The sequence below is a fragment of the Hypanus sabinus genome, chromosome 13 (assembly GCF_030144855.1).
Source record: "Hypanus sabinus isolate sHypSab1 chromosome 13, sHypSab1.hap1, whole genome shotgun sequence".
Lineage (NCBI taxonomy): Eukaryota > Metazoa > Chordata > Chondrichthyes > Myliobatiformes > Dasyatidae > Hypanus > Hypanus sabinus.
This window is the reverse complement of record NC_082718.1, coordinates 74335444-74356566: the sequence shown is the minus strand read 5'-3', so window position 1 is coordinate 74356566 and position 21123 is coordinate 74335444. Positions and strand designations below refer to the sequence as shown.

At 43.1% G+C, this 21123-nt stretch overlaps 1 protein-coding gene across 6 annotated transcripts in view; it reads left to right on the top strand.

Annotated features, from left to right (window-relative positions):
* Positions 1-6757: 6757 nt before the first annotated feature.
* The window catches only part of acacb (acetyl-CoA carboxylase beta), a 162319-nt gene continuing 147953 nt past the window's right edge, over positions 6758-21123 (top strand). For 2 of the 6 annotated variants that reach the window (XR_009515407.1, XM_059987886.1), the window contains exon 1: positions 6758-7276. Coding sequence is in view for 4 of the 6 variants with exons in the window: in XM_059987886.1 (XP_059843869.1) it covers positions 7230-7276 (47 nt within the window). In the remaining 2 variants the exon portion in view is untranslated. The remainder of the gene's footprint in view (positions 7277-21123) is intronic. The other 4 variants (XM_059987884.1, XM_059987883.1, XR_009515406.1 and 1 more) reach the window with 3 other exon arrangements.

The following is a 21123-nucleotide window of genomic DNA, read 5'->3' as shown; positions in this document are numbered from 1 at the left end:
TGATCCAACTTGAAGAGGATAGGAGCCTTGTTTTGAAAAATCAAACTGAATTTGTCAAAACATTGTGTGACATTATGGAGAAAGCATGTGTATATTTTCATTGGGGGGTCTTTCAGCCTCTTCTGAATATGAGATGACTTCTGATTCTCACTCTTTGACTCAAAACATGAAATAAAGGCTGGCCATTGGTGGAGCAGATGGTCCAAACCTTTTCCTAAAGAAAGCCAGTGTGTAGGACAATGCTTTCATACTCCCTGCTGGGCAACATTGCAAAACTCTTGAAGCTGGTTTAGGTCTTCTCTTCGTTTGGAACTTTTTTCAGAGTAGTAGTAGATGTCAATGAGCAGTTCTTCAGGTGACATTGAGAGCTCCTTAGCAGCAGTTTTGGCACGAATGTTGACCAGGTGACTTGGACAGCCAACACTATAAATATGAGGGGCCTGTGCCTTCACTCTTGATGAGTCAGAGTTGTTTTTGCCAACCATCACTATGCAGCTGGTTGATCAGCAGGCATAGTTTTTTGCTATTTCTGAATCAAGAAACATTTTCCTGAGTAGCTTGCCTGTGTGCTTACAAACCTGGAATGGCAGGTTATGCTCAACGATGAAACATGTATGTTGTATTGTGAGTATTATTAAAAGTAAGTTAATACTAATCAGGAAGCTGTTTTTTAAAAGAGGCTGGTTTCAGGCTCTATTCTCCTGAGTGTGTGTGGGGCAAAGACTTACAAGTTGATAAGGAACTTAGCCACACTGCGGAAACCGGGAGAAACTCCATATGACGAGCTGGTCAAGCTTGTGGGGAACCACCACAATCCAAAACCTTGTGTGATAGTGCAACGGTGTAAGTTTCACAGCCATTTCAGGAAGCCAGGTCAGTCTGTGGCCAATCTTGCGGCCAAGCTTTGGCAGCTGTCGGAGCATTGCAATTTCAGAGTCGTGTTGGATGACATGCTCCGTGATAGATTAGTATGTGGCTTTAATAATGACACTGAACAACGCTGCTTGTTGGGGGAAACCCCACCGTTGACTTTCAAGACAGCCCTAGAGATTGCCCAAGGCATGGAGGTGGCTGCTAATAATGCCAAGGATATCCAGAAAGGACATGGTGGGTGGGGGGGGGGGGGGGGGGGGTGGTGGTCGCAGTCAGCGGCAGTGCACCAAGTCAGGAGGGAGTCTGGTAAACAGGCAAGGCAGGTGGAATGTTTTTAGTGCTGAGGGACGCACTGTGCAAATATTTACAAATTCAAAGACACTGTCTGCCATCCTTGTAGCGAAAAGGGACATTCAGCTAAAAAGTGCAGGAGATTAAAGGGTAAGGTTAAGCCTGGGCAGGGGATAGCTCAACAGGCTTAAGCAGCCACACACCATCTAACAGAAGCAGATGAGGAGGCAGCATGTGCCTACAACATGTTTAGAGTGGAAACGGATGAGGAACCACCTGAACCATATTATGCCACAGTTACTGTCGGGGGAAAGGACATTACATTCGAGATTGATTCAGGGGCTACTGCATCGGTCATTAGTAAGGAGAACTACAGGAGGACATGGGGATCCAACCTGCCTCCCATCAGACCATCTAAACTCCAACTCAGGACCTATATGGGGCAGCCCATACCTCATTTGTGGATATTTCAGCCAGGGGTCAGAAGGCTGAAGCCAGGCTGGTGATAGCTATGGGCAGTGGGCCCAGTCTTTTGGGCCGTGATTGGCTTTGCAAAACCTGGCTCAACTGGCATGGAATTAAGTATGAACACACGACGGAGGACATTCTGCAGCGGTATAAAGTAGTGACGTTTTCAAGGATGAGCTGGGCACACTGAAGGGCGTGACCGTGAAACTCCATGTCGACCCTGACCATTTTTTTAAGCCCAGGTCGGTGCTCTATGCCATGAAAGGCAAAGTCGAGGCGGAGCTGGAACATTTACAGGGGCTGGATATCATTGAGCCTGTCCAGTTTTCAGGGTGGGCGGCTCCCATTGTTCCAGTTTTGAAGGCAGATAAAACGGTGAGGATATGTGGGTACTACAAGCTTATGGTGAATCGGGTCTCCAAGCTGGAGGAGTACCCATCGCCACGGGTGGATGACCTGCCAGGGGTAAGCTGTTCACAAAGCTGGGCATGAGCCACGCCTACCAACAGCTGCTGCTCGACAAGGATTCAAAGTATGTCACAATCAATACTCACAAGGGATTATTCAAATACAATGGCCTGGTGTTTGGAGTGGCGTCTAGCCCCGCCATTTTCCAAAGGACAATGGATCCTTTGCTGTAGGGGATTCCACACGTAGCAGTGTATCTTGATGATATTTTGATCATGGGAGCCACAGAGGGGAGCATCTAGCTAACTTAGAACAGTTGCTGAAGAGACTCTCAGACGCAGGGCTGCGACTGAAACGTGGAAAATGTGTGTTCCTGGCTCCGAGTGTGACCTACCTGGGACACAGGATTACAGCTGAGGGGCTTTGCCCAGTGGAGGACAAAGTGAGAACTATCAAGGAGGCCCCAAGCCCCAAGAGCGTCACTGAACTCAGATCATTTTTGGGCATGGTGAATTATTATGGCAAATTTCTTCCGGACCTCGCAAAGGTTTTGGCCCCACTGTATAAGCTGCTTCACAATGACACCAAGAAAGAACTCCTGCACTCAGCGAAGCTGCTTGTTCACTATGACCCAGACAAGGAGATCACCCTTTCATGCGATCCTTTGCCCTATAGAGTTGGGGCAGTTCTCTCACACATAATGGAGGACTGTTCAGAGAAGCCTATTGGTTTTGCTTCATGTACCCTGACGGCTGCTGAGAAGGGATATTCACAGACAAAGAAGGTCTGGCCATTGTTTTTGTGGTCAAACGCTTTCATCTGTAACTCTATGGACGTGTATTCACAATTTATACTGACCATAAACCATTGATGACCCTTTTTAATGAGACCAGATGCATCCCACTGCTAGCCTCAGCCAGGATATAGCATTGGGCTCTCACGTTGTCAGCCTACCAGTATACTATAGTGTGCAGAGCATAATGCGAACGCCAATGCGCTGAGTCGACTACCTTTACCTGAGACACCTGTTACTACATATGTGCCTCCAGAGACTGTTTTCATTGGAGAGGCTGTCAGAAACAGCTGTAAAGCAATGGACAGAGAGAGACCCAGTCCTGTCTCAAGTCAAGACTTTCCTTTTACAAGGCTGGCCCAAAGTCGTGGAAGGAGAGGAACTGAGACCTTATGCCAAATGCAAGATGGAACTGAGTCTGCAGGATGGTTGCATTTTCTGGGGGGTGGGGGTCATTGTGCCTCCCCCTGGCCGTTCACAGATTGTGGAGGAAATTCATGAGACTCATCCAGGAGTGTCTCGAATGAAAAGCCTTGCAAGATCCTACGTCTGGTGCCAAGAATGGATCAGGATCTGGAGAACAAGGCAAAATCTTGCACACAATGTCAGACCAATCAGAACATGCCACCACCAGCTCCTTTGCACCCATGGGAGTGGCCAGTCTACCCCTGGTCTAGGCTACATTTGGACTTTGCTGGCCCCTTTATGGGGCAGACATTTCTTGTAATGGTAGATGCGCATTCCAAATGGATCGAAGCTCACATCATGAGCAACATCACAACCCCCTCAACCATAGACAAACTCAGGCAAGTGTTTGCAGTCTACGAGTTGTCTGACACTCTGGTCACCGATAATGACCCGACGTTCACCAGTGAGCTGTTCAGTGAGTTTATTAGGCAGAATGGCATTCATCACATTTGGACAGCCCCTTTCCACCAATCAATGTCAAATGGTTTGGCTGAGTGGGCTGTTCAGACAGTGAAGGAAGGCCTGAAGCGGATGACAGGGGACACTCTTAGTCCCCGGCTTTCACATTTCCTGTTTAAGTATCACCTCACGCCGCAGTCTACAACTGCACGCACTCCAGCAGGGATACTGATGGGCCCAAGTTAAGATTGGACCTACTGCACCCGGACATGAAGGCAAAAGTGGAGAGAAAGCAGGAAAAGCAGAAGGAGGGACACGATCAACATGCGTGAGAAAGACATTTAAAACCGGATGACAACGTCTATGTGAGAAACTTCAGCAGTAACAATTATAAGCAATGGCTACCTGGGGTTATTCTTGAGCAGAGTGGTCCAGTCTCCTATGTTGTTAAGCTGACCAATGGGCGTGTTTTCTACAGACATCAGGACCATGTGCGCCTGCCTCATGATTCCGGCTCAGAGGTAGACAGCTCCATGGAGTTTCCCATGGTGAGACAGACTACTGGGGAAGCACGTCCACCAGTGACTTTACCAGAGAGAGACACAGAGGGGGCAGAGTCCCCTGAAGAGGATGGACAGTCTCACAAGGACACACAAACCCCTCTCATGCCCCCAACACCAGATCCACCCAACACATCCTCACCAGGGGTGCCTGCTGGGTCACCAGGGGTAGTGCGTAGATCGCAGCACCCTCACAAACCTCCTGACAGACTGAATCTTTGATTGGATAGTTTTTTTTTGTTGTTAGATTGAATGTTGAATTTGCCACGTTTTTTAGGTGTTTTGTATTGGTAAACTGTTGCTAATGATACCACTGTTTTTATTTCCCAGTTCTTTTGGGGAATGTTGGATTTTAAAGAGGGAGAAGTGTTGTAATGTGAGTGTTATTAATAGTAAGTTAGTACTAATTGGAAAGCTGTTGGAAACAGGAGACTGGTTCCGGGGTCAGCGGGGGTTTTACTCCGGTATGCTTTGTATGTAGTTCCACCACCCAGGCTGTATGAGTTACCTGAAAGCCTCTGTATTGTAAATATCATTTGCCATCCAAGAAAAAGATGTTCTTTTGGCCATGCAGTTGTTTTAAGAGTAGAAGTTACCACAATGTAAAGTACACTTCAGCTCTAGTGACCTTCTCTGTCAGACTTTGGTTTTCTGCTGAAAAGAACTGAAACACTTGAGCAGCCTTCCCTGCATTTAGCTTCCCTATTATGTTGTGGTCCCTAAAAGAAATAAAAGCATAAGGTGTATCCTTATTACATTGTCTTATGCAGAAAATGTGACATTAAAATATGTAAGATAAGGATTTGTGCTAGGACCTCAGTTGTTTGTGATATATATCAATATCTTGGAGAAAATGTAGATGGGTCGATTAGCAATTATACAGATGACACCAGAATGGGTGAAATTATGGAGAGTATAAAGAATACAGTGGAATAGAGATCAGTTACAGATATGGGCAAGGAAGTGGCAGATGGAGTTTAGTCCAGGTAAGTGTGAGGTGTGGACTTTGGGAGGTCAAATGAAAGGAGAAAGTACACAGTTAATGGTAGGCCCCTTAATAGCACTGAAGTACAGAGGGATCTTGGGGTCCAACTCCATAGTTCATTGAAAACAGCCATGCAAGTGGTTAAGGTGGTCAAGGAGGTGTATGGCATGCGTGCCATGATTGGTAAGGGTGTTGAGTATAAGAGTAAAGAAGTCAAGCTGAAGCTATATAAAACTTGATTCAAAGTGCACTTAGATTACTGTGATTCTGGTCAGCTCATTATAGGAAGAATGTGAAGAGTGTGGAGTGTGCATAGATAAGGTTTACCAGGATGCAGCCTGGATTAGGCAGCATGAGGTATAAGGAAAGGTTGAGTCCCTAGAGTGTCACTGACTAAGGGAAGACACGATGGAGGGTTTGAAAGTATGAGAGGTGTAGGGTAGACAGTCAAAATCTTTTCCCTGATACAAGTGTCACATACCACTCAACATGCTTTTAAGGTTAGAGAGAGAGAGAATGTTTAAAGGAGTTTTTTACATAGAGAGTGATAGGGGCCTGGAATGAGTTGCCAGAGATAGTAGTGGAAACTGGCAATTTAAGAGGCTTCTATATAGATGCTGCACATGAAGGAAATGGAGGGATATGGATGATACAAAGGAACAGGGCATTTAGTATAAATTGACAAGATTGATCCATCCAGTACTTTGCAATTCTACTTTCTATATCCCAAACCCACTAATATTGTTGATTCTCATCTGTCTCAGCAGCAATTAGAGGCAGAAAATAAATGCCATAATTGATAATGACATTGAATTCCCATGAATGAGTCAGGTAAAGTGGATACAACACTGGCACTTACATTGTTTCTGCACGACTTTAAGTACTGATTTGTCCGGCTCTATCATTGTAACCAGATATCAAATCACAGCCTGCCCTTGCTCAGTGCCCACAGAAATAAATTTTCCAGTAGGGGTCATTAAACAAAGACTACGCCATCCTGCTTTTATTTTCAGTTAGTCCACAGATACAGTGTTCAGTTCTCCAGTTCCATTGCAATCCTTTCTGAGATCAAATACAAGAAGGAGTCAAGCTGTGCCATCATAATGGTTTGAATAGCGTATTATCATGACCTACTAAAACAAGTGACCATAGGAAGAGAAAGATGGTATAAATTGGGAGGTAAGGGAGGAGAATGAAATTAATCTTGTGATTTCTCTAAATCAAGGGCTCCCAACCTTTTTTATGCCATGGACCCCTACCCAAGAGGTCTGTGGATCCCAGGTTAGGAACCCCTGCTCTAAATGTTGTTAAAAACTCCTTTTTTCCCTTTACAATTTTGAGTCTTTGAATTCATTAGAAGTTTTGTGATTTTTACAAGTTCTCAGTATAGCCTCTGACAGTGCGTTACATGCCCATGTTTCTCGGTCTCTGGCAGTTTTGAATGAGTGTAGTATCATTCCTCTGTCTTGGAATCTAGCTGTGTCCGTTCATTGCAGTTGTGCCTATGTTTTAAACCAATAACCTGCTTTAAATTATAAGAGGCCAAATTTAGCAAGAGCGGGAAGGATCAGATTACTGCAGCTGGCATAAAGTCATCTTTTGTTTGTCAGTGTAGTTAGCTTTAAAGGTTTCTTTTTGTCAGCTTTTTAATTTGGGTATCCACAACAACTGAATTGCTAGTGGAAAGTGGAAGGAAAATCCTGCACTCAACACCATTTTACAAAACCCTGTGTGTACACTTTTAATCCCGCCCCTTCCTGATTGAGATTAGATATTGTGGAATAAATATAACTTGCCAGCAAAGTTACAGCAGTCAGTGCTACATGTTTGTGAATTTCACAAAAGCACCGAGTGGCGGGCAGGGGAAGTTAAAGTCTGTCTTGTTTTATTATTGTAACTGTTCTTTGGACTTGCTGCTGTGAAACAACTGAAGTTTAGTCTAAGGACTTCACTAGAAACAAAAAAATGTAGCTTGAATTCTTCCATGACAAACGAAAACAGTCTGGCTTCTACGTGGTTTCAATATCTGAGGTAAGTGAATGTTTTTTTAACAAACACAAAGGATCGATCAGGCCTACTTCCATGCATAGCATTTATTTTTCCAAGGTAATCAACTCTTGTGGCCAGAATAGGCCATTTGCCAGCTTAAAACACTGCTTCACATAATTGCGTTTAACATTTGTTTAAACTATTCATTAACATGCTGGACTCTTTGCCAAGTTTTAGCCAAGTTGATATAGTCAAGGATTTAATAATCAGTATAAAGTTATAGGTTTTAATTAATTTTTTCCATAATAAGTTTAGAAAATGTTAAGCTAATGCACTTGTCAGTGCACCTTATTGAGCACAAATTTGCTGATGCAGCAAAAGTGCACCTCAAATATTAATAATGAGAAGTGAATACCTTCGAGCACCTTGAGGTCATTGATGGGACTATATAAATACATGTGCCAAGAGATTAGATACTCTAGACCAGAGGTTCCAAAACTTTTTTATGCCTTGAAGCCCTACCATTAACCAAGGGTCTGTGGAGCCCAGATTGGGAACCCCTGCTACAGCAGCAGAGAAAACTGTGCACAAGACCCATGCTTTTGATCAGTACTGAACAGACGTGTCTGACTTGTGGCAATGAGAACCTGCTGCCAAGCTATCACACAGATTCCAAGTTCAGGATGGTTGCTGTCATGTGATCTGACCAGAAGATGGGGGGCTGCGATAATCTAACTGGGGTCCAGAACTTGACACTTGACTGATTGCAGGATGAAGAGCTGGAGCCACCAATTCAGTGGTTACAGAGGGAGAGGTGAGATTGGGATTGGCTTGGTGCAGTGTCTATTGCATCCGGTGCTCCCAGTGTGGCCTCCTCTATTTCGGCGAGACCCGACGCAGATTGGGGGACTGCTTCGTTGAGCACCTACCTAGACAGGACCTCCTGATTGCCACCCATTTCAACTCTGCCTCTCATTCCCATCTAGATATGTCCATACATGGCCTTCTCTACTGCCATGATGAGGCCAAAACTCAGGTTGGAGGAGCAACACCTCATCTACCGTTTGGGTAGCCTCCAGCCTGGTGGTATGAACATTGAATTTTCCAATTTCCGGTAATTCCCTCCCCCTCCCCCTTCCCCTATCCCAGGTCCCTCTCCGCCTCTCTCCCCTTTCAACTTTCTGCTTTTTTATCTCTACAATTCTTTCATGCTTATCCCCTCCCCCTCCCCCTTTATCTTTCCTCTGATTGGTTTTCCACCTGGCAGCTCTAGGCCCTACCCCCTCCCCTACCTCTATTCCTGGGCTTCGGTCCTCTCTACCCCCCTATTCCTGATGAAGGGTCTCGGCCTGAAACGTCGGCTACTCTTTTCTCACAGATGCTGCCTGACCTGCTGAGTTCTTCCAGCGTTGTGTTCGTATTCTTTGATCCACAGGATCTGCAGTTGTATTTCTGTGCAGTGTAAAAAATGCCTAACCCAGCTTTGTATTGGGAAGACCACGTTGTCCCAGAAGTGACATGCTGTTCTAAGATATCATGATGCAAGTTTTCAAAAGGAATGCCCCACAAAAATAGTTTCTTGTACAATGATAAGATCACGAATGCCCAAAAACATCCAGCCGAATACCTACAGTAACTTGAAACGACCCAGAAATGGTTATCTTCATCTTTTACGCAGAAAGCTCAAAATTCAGTGGCATTATGCCAATACAACAGTGCATTGTAATTGAATTTCAAGGCAATATATTTTTTTCATAACTACAAAGAATCAGTTCAGATAAACTCGATCAAATGTTCAAGCTAGGAGTTTGGTTGTAACTCTCTCAATAACATATCCACGTTATAACAGAGGAGGCACTAGTGGGTAGTCCTGACCAAGTATATTCTGGGACATTGTGGGAAGCAAGGGAAGAAATAACAAGGTTTTTTGGCAAAGATACATTAATGCATCAACATTAGTCATGGGTGAGGTGCTAGTAGACCGGAGATTGGCTTTTATACCTTGATTTTAAAAAGCTGCAAAGACAAGACAGCAAACACGATGAGCCTAACAGCAATGGTGGGAAAGTTAATGGATAGAAACCACATGAATTTGGAAAGGTAAGGGCAAATAAGGGATATTCATCATGGTTTTTTGTGTGGGAAATCTAGTTTTTGAAGAGATTGATGAGGCCAGGATGGTAAAGCCTGTCTAGAAGGTTACATCACCATAGAACCATAAAACATTACAGCACAGAAACAGGCCCTTTGGCCCTTCTTGGCTGTGCCGAACCATTTTTCTGTCTAGTCCCACTGACCTGCACCTGGACCATATCTCTCCATACCCATCTCATCCATGTACCTGTCCAAGTTTTTCTTAAATGTTAGAAGTAAGCCCGCATTTACCACTTCATCTGGCAGCTCATTCCACACTCCTACCGCTCTCTGTGTGAAGAAGCCCCCCCCCCATGTCCCCTTTAAACTTTTCCCCCTTCACCCTTAACCCATGTCCTCTGGTTTTTTTCTCCCCTGGTCTCAGTGGAAAAAGCCTGCTTGCATTCACTCTATCTAGAAAGTAGATTGATGAAAGTAGAGCCACAGATGTAGTGCATATGGATATTGGCAAGGCATTTGATAAGGTACTTGTGCAAGGCTTATTGAGAAAGCAATGAGGCATGGGATCCAAGGGGACATTACTTTGTGGATCCAGAACTGGCTTGCCCACAGAAGGCAAAGAGTGGTTGTAGATGGGTCATATTCTGCATGGAAGTCGGTCACCAGTAGGGTGCCTCAGGAATCTGTTCTGGGACCCCTACTCATTGTGTTTTTTATAAATGACCCAGATGAGGAAGTGAAGGGATGAGTTAGTAAATTTGCTGATGACACAAAGGTTGGAGGTGTTGTGGATAGTGTGCATGGTTGTCAGAGGTTACAGCGGGACATTGATAGGATGCGAAACTGGGCTGAGGAGTGGCAGATGGAGTTCAACCTAGATAAGTGTGAAGTGGTTCATTTTGATAGGACAAATATAGGCAGAATATAGTATTAATGATAAGACTCTTGGCAGTGTGGAGGATCTGAGGGATCTTGGGGTCTGAGATCGTAGGACACTCAAAGTTGCTATGCAGGTTGACTCTGTAGTTAAGAAAGCATACTGTGCATTGGTCTTCATCAATCGTAGGATTGAGTTTAGGAGCCAAGAGGTAATGTTGGAGCTACATAGGACCCTGGTCAGACCCCACTTGGAGTACTGTGCTCAGTTCTGGTCGCCTCACTACAGGAAGGATGTGGAAAGCATAGAAAGGGTGCAGAGGAGATTTACAAGGATGTTGCCTGGATTGGGGAGCATGACTTATGAGAATAGGTTGAGTGAACTCGGCCTTTTTTCCTTGGAGTGACAGAGGATGACAGGTGACCTGATAGAGGTGTATAAGATAATGAGATACAATAATCGTGTGGATCGTCTGAGGCTTTTTCCCAGGGCTGAAATGGCTAACATGAGAGAGCACACTTTTACGGTGCTTGGAAGCAGGTACATAGGAGATATCAGGGATAAGGTTTTACACAGAGTGGTGAGTGCGTGGAATGGGCTGCCGGTGACAGTGGTGGAGGCTGACTTGAAGGGGTCTTTTAAAAGACTCCTGGATAGGTACATGGAGCTTAGAAAAATAGAAGGCTATGGGTTACCCTAGGCAATTTCTAAGGTAAGGACATGTTTGGCACAGCTTTGTGGGCCGAAGGGCCTGTATTGTGCTGTAGGTTTTCTATGTTTCTATGTTCCTTTTTCCCCAGGGAGATTCTGTTATAGTCACTATTCTGTAGATTTCTTGAGTTTGCTCACAAGAAAATGGATCTCATGCTGACTTTAATAATAATAAAATTTACTCTGAAGTTTCAGCAGAGGAGTCCAAAACTAAAGAACATTGATTTAAGATGAGACGAGAAATAGTTAAATGGACTGAAGGGACAATTTTTTCCACATGGAGAGTGGTGGATATATGCAACTGTCAGAGGACACTGCAGAAGCAGACACAATTGCAATGTTTAACAGGCTTTTGAACAAGTGAATATATAGGAAAGGTTTAGAGTGATTCAGACCAAACACAGGGAAATGGGACATGCTCAGACAGACATCTTGGCCAGCATGGGCAAGCAGGGCTGAATGGCTGCTGCACTCTATTACTGTATGATTCTATGACATCATCACCTCAGAATTTTGTCAACTCCAGGTTTCACTGGTTGGTCTCCTATCCTCAAACCTCCCGAATCACTCGAGACTCCAAAGGACTCCAAAGTGTGTTCACTTCCCTACACTGGCTAACAATTCCCAGGCAAATCAAATTTAAACATCTCAGCCACATGTTAAACAACTTCCCTTTCTTGGACCTCTTCCTATTCCTTTGAATGCTCTCCAAAAGCAGCCTTTGCAACCCACTTTGCTTCACCATTTTCAGCTGCAGCTTTAATTGACAATACTTAAACTCCAGAATGCTCTCTTCATACCTGATGCACCATCAATAACTCTCGGAGATGGGAGGCAAACGATAGGCTTTTATTAACTCCAAGAGACCACCACACAACATCCTGGAGACTGAGGGAGGAGCAGTGCCTCCAATCACCTTCATACAGGGGTCTGTGGGAGGAGCCACAGGAGCAGTCAGCAGAGGGGCGTGTCCAGACAAGTATATTTAGTTCACCACAATACCACTTTCCTTGTTTTCATATGTTTCTAATTTAAGAGATGTTTTAAAATCTGTTTATGCCAAGATTTTAGCCATGCCTGCTCCTAGCCCATTGTATCTTCAGATGGGGTGGTCCTTGATAGAAGGCAAAATTTGGGGAGGAACTGAGCTCTATGCAAAGCAGTTTGGGATTTAATAATTCTAAATGTATGGCATTTAGAGACATTTCAAAAATAGTAAAATTTACATAAAGTTAAAACTTTGTAAATAAAGCACAACAACATTTAGAAATAGTTAAGTTCAAAGTAAATTTATTATCAAAGTACATGGATGCCACCATATACAACCCTGAGATTCATTTTCCTTTGGGCAAGCTCAGCAAATCTATAGAATAGTAACTATAATAGGATCAATGAAAGGTCAACCAGGGTGCAGAAGTCAAATGTTGTGCAAATGCAAATATAAATAAATAGCAATAAATAACGAGAACATGAGATAATGAGATAAAGTGTTCTTAAAGTAAGATCGTTGGTTGTGGGAACATTTCAATGAAGGGGATAAAAGTATAGCTAGCCTGATGGTTGGGGGGGTACAAACTTTCTTGAACCTAGTGGTCTGAGTCCTGAAGCTCCTGTGCCTTCTACTTGATGGCCACAGTGAGTGGATCTTTGATAATGGATGCTGCTTTCCTATGACAGCATTTCATGTGGATTCGCACAATCATTGGGAGGGTTTCACCCATAATGTACTGGGCCAAATCCACTACCTTTTGTAGGATTTTCCTTCAAAGGCATTTGTATTTCCATTCTAGACCATGATGCAGCCAGTACACTACACTCTCCACTACACGTCTATAGAAGTGTCATAGTTTTAGATGTCATGTTGAATCTCTGCAGACTCCTGGGGCAGTAGAGGTGCTGCTGTGCTTTCTTCACAATTGCACAAACGCTGGCACCAGGACAAGTCCTCTGAAATAGTAATACCCAAGAATTTAAAGCTGCTAATTCCTTCCCCCTCTGATTCTCTGATGAGGACTGGCTCATAGACCTCTGGTTTCCTTCTTCTGAAGTCTATAATCAGCTTCTTGATCTTGCTGACATTGAGTAAGAGGTTGTTGTTATGACACCACTTAGCCAGATTGCCAATCTCCCTCCTATACGCAGAGTCATCATCATCTTTAATTTGGTCTGTGATAAAGGTTATGCTTCTGTAAACTGGTTAGAATTTTTAAAATTAAAAACATTGTATAAATTTCAGTTGTTCATGTAAGATACATTTCAACAGTTATGTCTGGAGTAAAAAGGTAACTTGTATTGTACATCATCCTTTAGGATACACTGTAACAGAGTTTGAGTGACTTGTAAGACCACATTGTAGGTTTGTTATTGATAAGCTTACTGAACATTTTCAGTCAGTGCTCTTTTAATGCTTTAGTATCCACAGGAATTTGTACTTTCATTAATAATCTGATCTTATTAATACCTGTGAATTTTTTTGTAGGGCTGCTCTTTGCTAAAAAAGAACACCAACATGAGTAAATAATATTGAATTACAATAGCATGCTTACTGCAAGATGATTTGTTTAATGCTTCAATTACCCTCAGTTTTGTTACTGTGGTGATTATGCTGAGATACTAAAATGAACTTTAATATTAATCTTGCAGTTAAGAAAACTTTTGGCACATTTACCTTCATAAATTAAGTTCTTGAGTACAGGAGATGGGATGTTATGTTGAAGTTGCACAAGACATTGGCAAGGCCTAATTTGGAGTATTGCCTGCAATCTTGGTTACCTATCTACAAGGAAGATGTAAATAAGGTTGAAAAAGTACAGAGGTTGTCAGGACTGGAGTACCCGAGTTATAAGGGAAAATTTAATAGGTTAGGATTTCATTCATTGGAACCTAGAAGACTGAGGGGAGATTTGATAGAGATATACAAAATTATAGGGGTACATGAAGGCAGGCTTCTCCCACTGTGGTTGGATAGGACTACAACTAGAGGTTATGGGTTAAGGGTGAAAGGTGAAAGGCTTAAGGGGAACATGAGAAGAAAATTCTTCACTTAGGGTATCGTGAGCATGTGGAACGAGGAAGTGGTGCAGGCGAGCTCAATTTCAATGTTTAAGAGAGTTTGGATTGGTACATGGATGGCAGGGGTATGGAGGGCTATGGTTCAGGTTTAGATCAATGGGACTAGGCAGTTTAAATGGTTTGACATGTGCTAAATGGGCCAAAAGGCCCTTTTATCTGCTGCACTTTTCTATGATTCTAAGATGCCTTATTGCAGTTCTGCACATAGGGTTTATTGGGATGACGTATTCTTTTTGGGTAACATTAGATTGGCATAGGTGCTCTCATATAAAGCTATTTCATTGAGCACCATGCCAAGGACCAAAACTAAGATTAAAGAGAAATTCCTCATGAAGTTTCACTTATTCCAGCTCAGAAAAAAGTGTTATCATCAAAAGCCAATGAACAGAAGATAATGAGTATTTTACAAATTATATGCTGAAAAAAATTGCTGACACATTTAACACTCTAATCTTCAAGAATGTTCAAGTTTCCTGCACTCACCTCACCTCTGAAGGTGCTTTGACAAGTTTGTTAATGTCAGCAGAGAACTAACGATAAGTTCCTAGTTCAACTGGTTTATGACATTGGTTTGGAAGATTCTACTCCAACTTGTATTCAAAGTCCAAAGTAAATGTATTATCAAACTACTTATGTCACCATCTACAACCCTAAGGTTCATTTTCTTGTGGGCATACTCAATAAATCTATAATAGTAATAACCAAAACAGAATCAATGACAGCCAACTTTGTCACAGGGGGACATGGAGACTGGACCCAAATGCAAGACACAGGCACTGAAGTACTAGGGGCAGGACAGGAACAACTAAAGGATAGGACAAGATGGGGAGACCATGGCATGCACAGTGATCCTGGGGTTTAGAGAGTTCATGGTGAAGGCAGTTCCCTGGCTAGGCTAAAGGATGGGTCTATGGGACAAAGAATGCTGGGAGGATAGCCCCCTGGGCAGGCCACATTACTTCTGGGCAGGGCCCAGCCTCCCAGGCAAGAACACAGGGGCCTGGGCAGGATGCAGGGCACAACCCATCAGGAGCAAGGGGTCAGAGTCCTCAGGGCAGGCCACATAGCCCTGGGCAGGGCCACCTCCCAGACAGGAACATCAGGGGCCTGGGCAAGATGCAGAGCACCTGGGCAGGATGCAGGCCTCCACCCATCAGAAGAGAGGAGTAGGAAAGGGTCAGAGTCCCCCCACCAGGCAACAGCAGTCCAGCCTACTGACCCAACAGAGGCAAGGGATCAGAAGGGAGCTCAATTCAGGGTGACTACAAGAACAGACTTACAGAACTAGATGATTAACAGTGGGTACTCCAAGCCATAGTCAGAACAAGATAGCCAGACAAACAAGGCAAAGCAGATACAAAACACATTCAAAGCAGGGCAACCCCAACTAGACTCAGTCCCAGAGCCCCTTATATCCACCTGCAAGCCGATAGGTCTCAGGTGCACCTCCTTAAGCCAAGATGATCCTATTTGGGCTTAAGGGTGACGGGAGGGACGGCTACAAGACCCGGAGTCAGGAGTCTGGAGACCGGATCAAGACCCTGAAAGCGGGCTCTGGACCGGACCATAACACACTTGGGTATTCAACCAGTGTGCAAAAGACAACAAATTGTGCAAATACAAAAAGAAATATCAACAAAAATAAATAAGCAATAATTTTTTAGAACATGAGATTAAGAGTCCTTGAAAGTAAGTCCATAGGCTGTGGGAATATTTCAATGATGGGGCAAATGAAGTTGAGGGAAGTTATCCACTTTAGTTCGAGTGCCTATTGGTTGAGGGGCAATAACTGTTACTGAATCGGTGTTGTGAGCCCTGAGGTTCCTGTAGCTTCTTCCTGATGGCAGCAGTAAGAAGAGAGCATGGCCTGGGTGGTGGGTGTCCTGATGTTGTTTTCCTGCAACACTCCATATAGATGTGCCCAATGGTGGGGAGGACTTTACCCATGATGGACTAGGCTGCATCCACTACTTTTTGTAGGATTTTCTGTTTTAGGGCATTGGTGTTTCCATACCAAGCTGTGATACAGCCAGTCAATATACTCTCCAGTACACATCTATAGAAGTTTATCAAAATTTTGGATCTCATGCCAAAACCTCGCATGCTCCTAAGGAAGCGGAGGTACTGCCGTGCTTTCTTTGTAATTACACTTACAAGCAGAGCCTAGGACAGGTCCTCCAAAATAATAACATTTAAAGTTGCTGACCCACTGCACCTGATCCTCCAATGAGAACTGGCTCATGGACCTCTGGTTGCCTACTCCAGAAGTCAATAATCAGTTCATTGGTCTTGCTGACATTGAATGAGAGATTGTAATGGCACCACTCAGCCAGGTTTTGAGTTGTCCTCCTGTATGCTGATTCATCACTTCCTTTGATTTGGCCTATGACAGTAGCATCATCCGAAAACTTTAATATGGCATTGGAGCTGTGCTTAGCCACACAGTTGTAATTGTAAAGTAGGTAGTGCAGGCAGCTAAGCACACAGTCTTCTGGTGCACTTGTGCTGATGGAGATTGTAGAGGAGATGTTGTTACTGGAGTCTGTAAGTGAGGAAATCGAGGAACCACTACAGAGACAAATACATGTTTTCATAAAAAAATTACACATTTGAGGTTCCTTAAGGTTGTCATAGCTGGTGGAGGCAGTGGGAGGTAAGTTCCCACTACCTATTAAATGCTCCCAATTACTGGCATCTCAGATAGCTTCTGACAACCAAGTCTAGCTCTTGGCTTTCAGGTGTGGCTTAGCTACTAAGCCTGGCGGAACCGTTTCTACTGAAAGTAGGGGTAAAGTTGGGTTACTAGCATTTTAAGACCATTTGCTTAGGGCAGATGGGGCTCATCAGCCATGGTTGGCAGGTCACCTAGGAGAAGGAAAACTCTCATCTCAAACCTCCTTCCTTGCAGCTATACCCATATACCCTTATTACGCCCATATTCCTATACCCATGTTCCCCATATATTCATGGGGAAGGCTTCAGGAGTAAATCCTGAGGAAAATTCCGGAGCTGGACTCCCTAAGGCAGCCCTACATTGAGTTCAACACAGTCTGGCAGCTCCAGTGTTGCCACTGGTGACTGTATTCGTCTCTGTTATTCTTTTGGATTCATCAGCTGCATGGAGCTGGGGAGTCTGCCACATGGGTAATAGTTTGCTCTCCATATCATAGTGCCCTGCCAATCTATCATTGACCCTTTGAAGGGTCTCTGTCGGAAAGGTCGACTGTACTTTTTTCCATAGATGCTGCCTGGCCTGCTGAGTTCCTCCACATTCTGTGTGTGTTGAATGCATCGAAGTAACCAGTACAACATTGCACCTACCACTACTTCACCTCTTCTTTCCCCTCTGCCATTGGATTTATGAATGGACCATAAACCCATTTACACTACCTCTCTGTTCCCCTTCTGCACTATTTATTTATTTATTTATTTATTTATGTTGTCACTTGTTGTAATATTTGTATATCTTGCACTGTACTGATGCAAAAAAAACCCAAATTTCATGGCATATGTCAATGATAGTAAACCTGATCTGATTCCGAGAGACTTGCTCCAGGTAAAATTGAACTCAGGTCATGTAACGTCTAAGAAAACTTTGCTACAAAATCCAATTTCTCTAATAATGGGCTGGCAAAGGAATCTAGATCAGGAATTTCATAAGCAAAAGGATAGCTGATATGAACTGTGAGTTTATTCACTTCTGTATAAAACTAAAAGGCAGTATCAATTGTATCCATTATGTCCTTTTCCATAATTATCTTGAAGGTAATAGCATTGTGATCACTAGATGTAAAAAGTTTCTCTACACGAACTTCTGTCACCGGCCCTGTCTCATTCCCTAATAGGAGATCTAGTATCTCACTCTCCTGAGTTGGGGCTTCTACACGCTGATTAAGGAAACTTTCTTGAACACATTTGACAAACTCTATCCCATCCAGTCCTTTTACAGTATGGGAGTCCCAGTCAATATCCGGAGAGTTAAAATCTCCTACTATCACACACAACCATATTTTTCTTGTGACCTCTCTAGAAATTTGTTCCTCTAAATTCCGCAGACTTAGTTGGTGGTCTGTAACATAGCATTGGTCTACAAGAAGTATTGAAGTACTCAATGGAGAAATGCGCAGTGTGAAAAAAATCAAAGTTAACCTGGCTGTTAAACCTGACACACCACCCAAATGCCTAAAGGCAAGACCTATTCCATGTGCCCTAAAAGCAAATGTAGAGGCTGAATTGAATAGACTGGTCCAGAGTAAGGTATTAGAACAAGTGTGGGTAAGTAACTGGGCAACTCCATTGGTTGCTGTCCTAAAAAGGGATGGGTCTGTAAGTCTTCGAGGAGACTTCAAGGTAATTATTAACCCAGTTCTTATGGGTGAACAATACCTTCTTCCCCTCATTGATGACCTTTTTACAGGTTTGGTCGGAGGACGGACGTTTAACAAGATTGACTTGTGCTAGGTGTTCTTGCAGATGCATGTGGGGCCAGAGTCACAGGAAATGTTAACTGCAGTGACTTGCAAAGGAAAGGCTTCCGTTTAGTGTCACCTCAGCTCTCACACTTTTTCAGCGAGCAATGGACCAGGTCCTGAGTGGGTTGACATTTAGATGACTTGTGCTTTACTGGGGAAAAAATGAGCGTGGACACCAACATAACTTGTTTGCTACATTACAAAGATTTGGGGAATGTGAACTAAGGGTCCAGAAGGACAAGTGTGAGTTCTTTCAACCTTTGTTTGAAAATTTGAACTATGTGACTGACAACTCACGGCTTCACAAGGTTCCATCAAAGGTGAAGGTAATAACAGAGACTCCATCACCACTGAATGTAAGTCAGTTCAGGTCTTTCTTAGGACTACTAACATATTACGCAAAGATTGTTCCTAAAGCAGCTTTTAAATAAATCAACACACTGCAGAGGACAGATCACTCTGAAGAGGCTTTTAAAAAGGCCTTGCCCCAATCTGAAGCACTCACACACTTCAATCCATCATTGCCTGTGATTCATACAGTCATGTATGAAGCAATTTAAAATAGACTTTCCCAACTCTTCAATCCCACTGGAAATAATTCCATGAGCTGTGTTGCCCCAACGTCATTCTGACTTTCCCTCCACTTTCCTCCATACACTTGTTTCTAAGCATATTTCAAAATGCAGAAAAAATGTGCCAAATTAAATTAATTAAATTAATTTTAACTGCCTGTGGGGGCAGTTGTCTCACGCCGTTGAGTGAAGAGCATCCAATCACCTTTGCATCAATCACACTTAGCAAGGCAGAAGGCCACAATGCCCAAATTGAGTGGGAAGCACTTGTAATTGTCTTTGGAGTTAAGAAATTTCATCAATTCCTCTTTGGTTGAAGACTTACACTACAGACATATCAGTATCCCTTGGCGTTAATTTTCGGTCCGCATGTGGGCACTCCTTCAGCAGCTGGTCCATGTATGGGAAGGAGGATAAACCTTTAAAATAAGGAGGGAGGGATAGATTATATACTCATGTATATTTTGACCCCTGTGGGTTGCTGTCTAGTATCATCTGTGTCAGAGGTAGTTCACAAGGAGAGATTGCGGTGTCTCACCCCAGAAGGGATAATGTTGACTTTAAAAACTTACACAGGTGAGGTTGTTCCAGTGAGGAGAGGACTACATGTTACATACAACAGTCAGTTCGGATGTCAGCTGTCTAATCCCATTCTTGTACACTTCTACCATATCATCTCTCTGATGCATTTGAAAATCTCTTTAGACAAACTTTTAGTTTTGGCTTGATAATTGGAGTTTTAATTTATTTAATTTGCACTCTTTCCCTACGTGGAATTTTCTACAATATACATCAGCCTGGGCATTTACTTTACACCACATGTTAATGGGATATTGAACATTATCTAATCTGTGAACAATGAAAAGCATACCCTTGTTTTCAACACTCTCAACACCACAATAGTAATAGTAATACACAATAGTAAACAATAGTAAGCATCTCCCAGTCATGTATGAAGCAATTTAAAATAGACTTTCCCAACTCTTCAATCCCACTGGAAATAATTCCATGAGCTGTGTTGCCCCAATGTCATTCTGACTTTCCCTCCACTTTCCTCCATACACTTGTTTCTGAGCATATTTCAAAATGCAGAAAAAATGTGCCAAATTAAATTAATTAAATTAAATTTTTTAAAAAAACATTACTTTTGTAGGTGAAAGGCTTCCCCCCAAAGAAATCAGTTGTGTTTCACTAATGTTTCCACCACAGAAAAAGAAGTTCTCAAATGGCATGAGTTGGCAACCATGGCTGACAAGGGAAATTAAAGACTGCATAAAAGCCAGGGAAAGGGCATATAAGGTAGCAAAAGTGAGTAGGAAGTTGGATGATTGGGAAGCTTTTAAAATCCAAAAGGCAACTTGTAAACAATACGAAGGGTAAAGATGTAATATGAGGTCAAACTAGCCAATAATATAAAGCAGGACACTAATCGTTTTTTAGTTATATAAAGAATAAAAGGGAGGTGAGCGTTGATATTGGACAACTGGAAAATGATGCTGGTGAGGTAGTAATGGGGCACAAAGAAATAGCAGATGAACTTAATGGGTACTTTGTATCTGGCTTCACTGTGGAAGACACTAGCAGTGTGCCAGAGGTCCGTGGGTGTCAGGGAGCAGGAGTGAGTGTCATTGCTGTTACAAAAGAAGAAGTGCTAGGCAAACTCAAAGGTCTTAAGGTGGATCCCTCACCTGGACCAGATGGAATACATTCCAGAATCTTGAGAGAGGTTACTGAAGAGATAGCAGATGCATTGGTCATGATCTTTCAAGAATCACTTGATTCTGGCACAGTTCTAGAGGACTAGAAGATTGCAAATGTCATTCCACTCTTTAAGAAGGGAGGAAAACAAAAGGAAGGAAATTATAGGCCAGTTTGCTTAACCTCAGTGGCTGGGAAAGTGTTGGTATCTATTATTAAGGTTGAGGTTTCAGGGCATTTGGAGACTAATGATAAATTAAGTCATAATCAGCATGATTTCTGTAAAGGGAAATCTTGTCTGACAAAACTGGTAGAATTCTTTGAGGAAGTAACAAGCAGAGTGGAAAAAGGAGAAGCAGTGGATGTCATTTACTTGGACATTCAGAAGACATT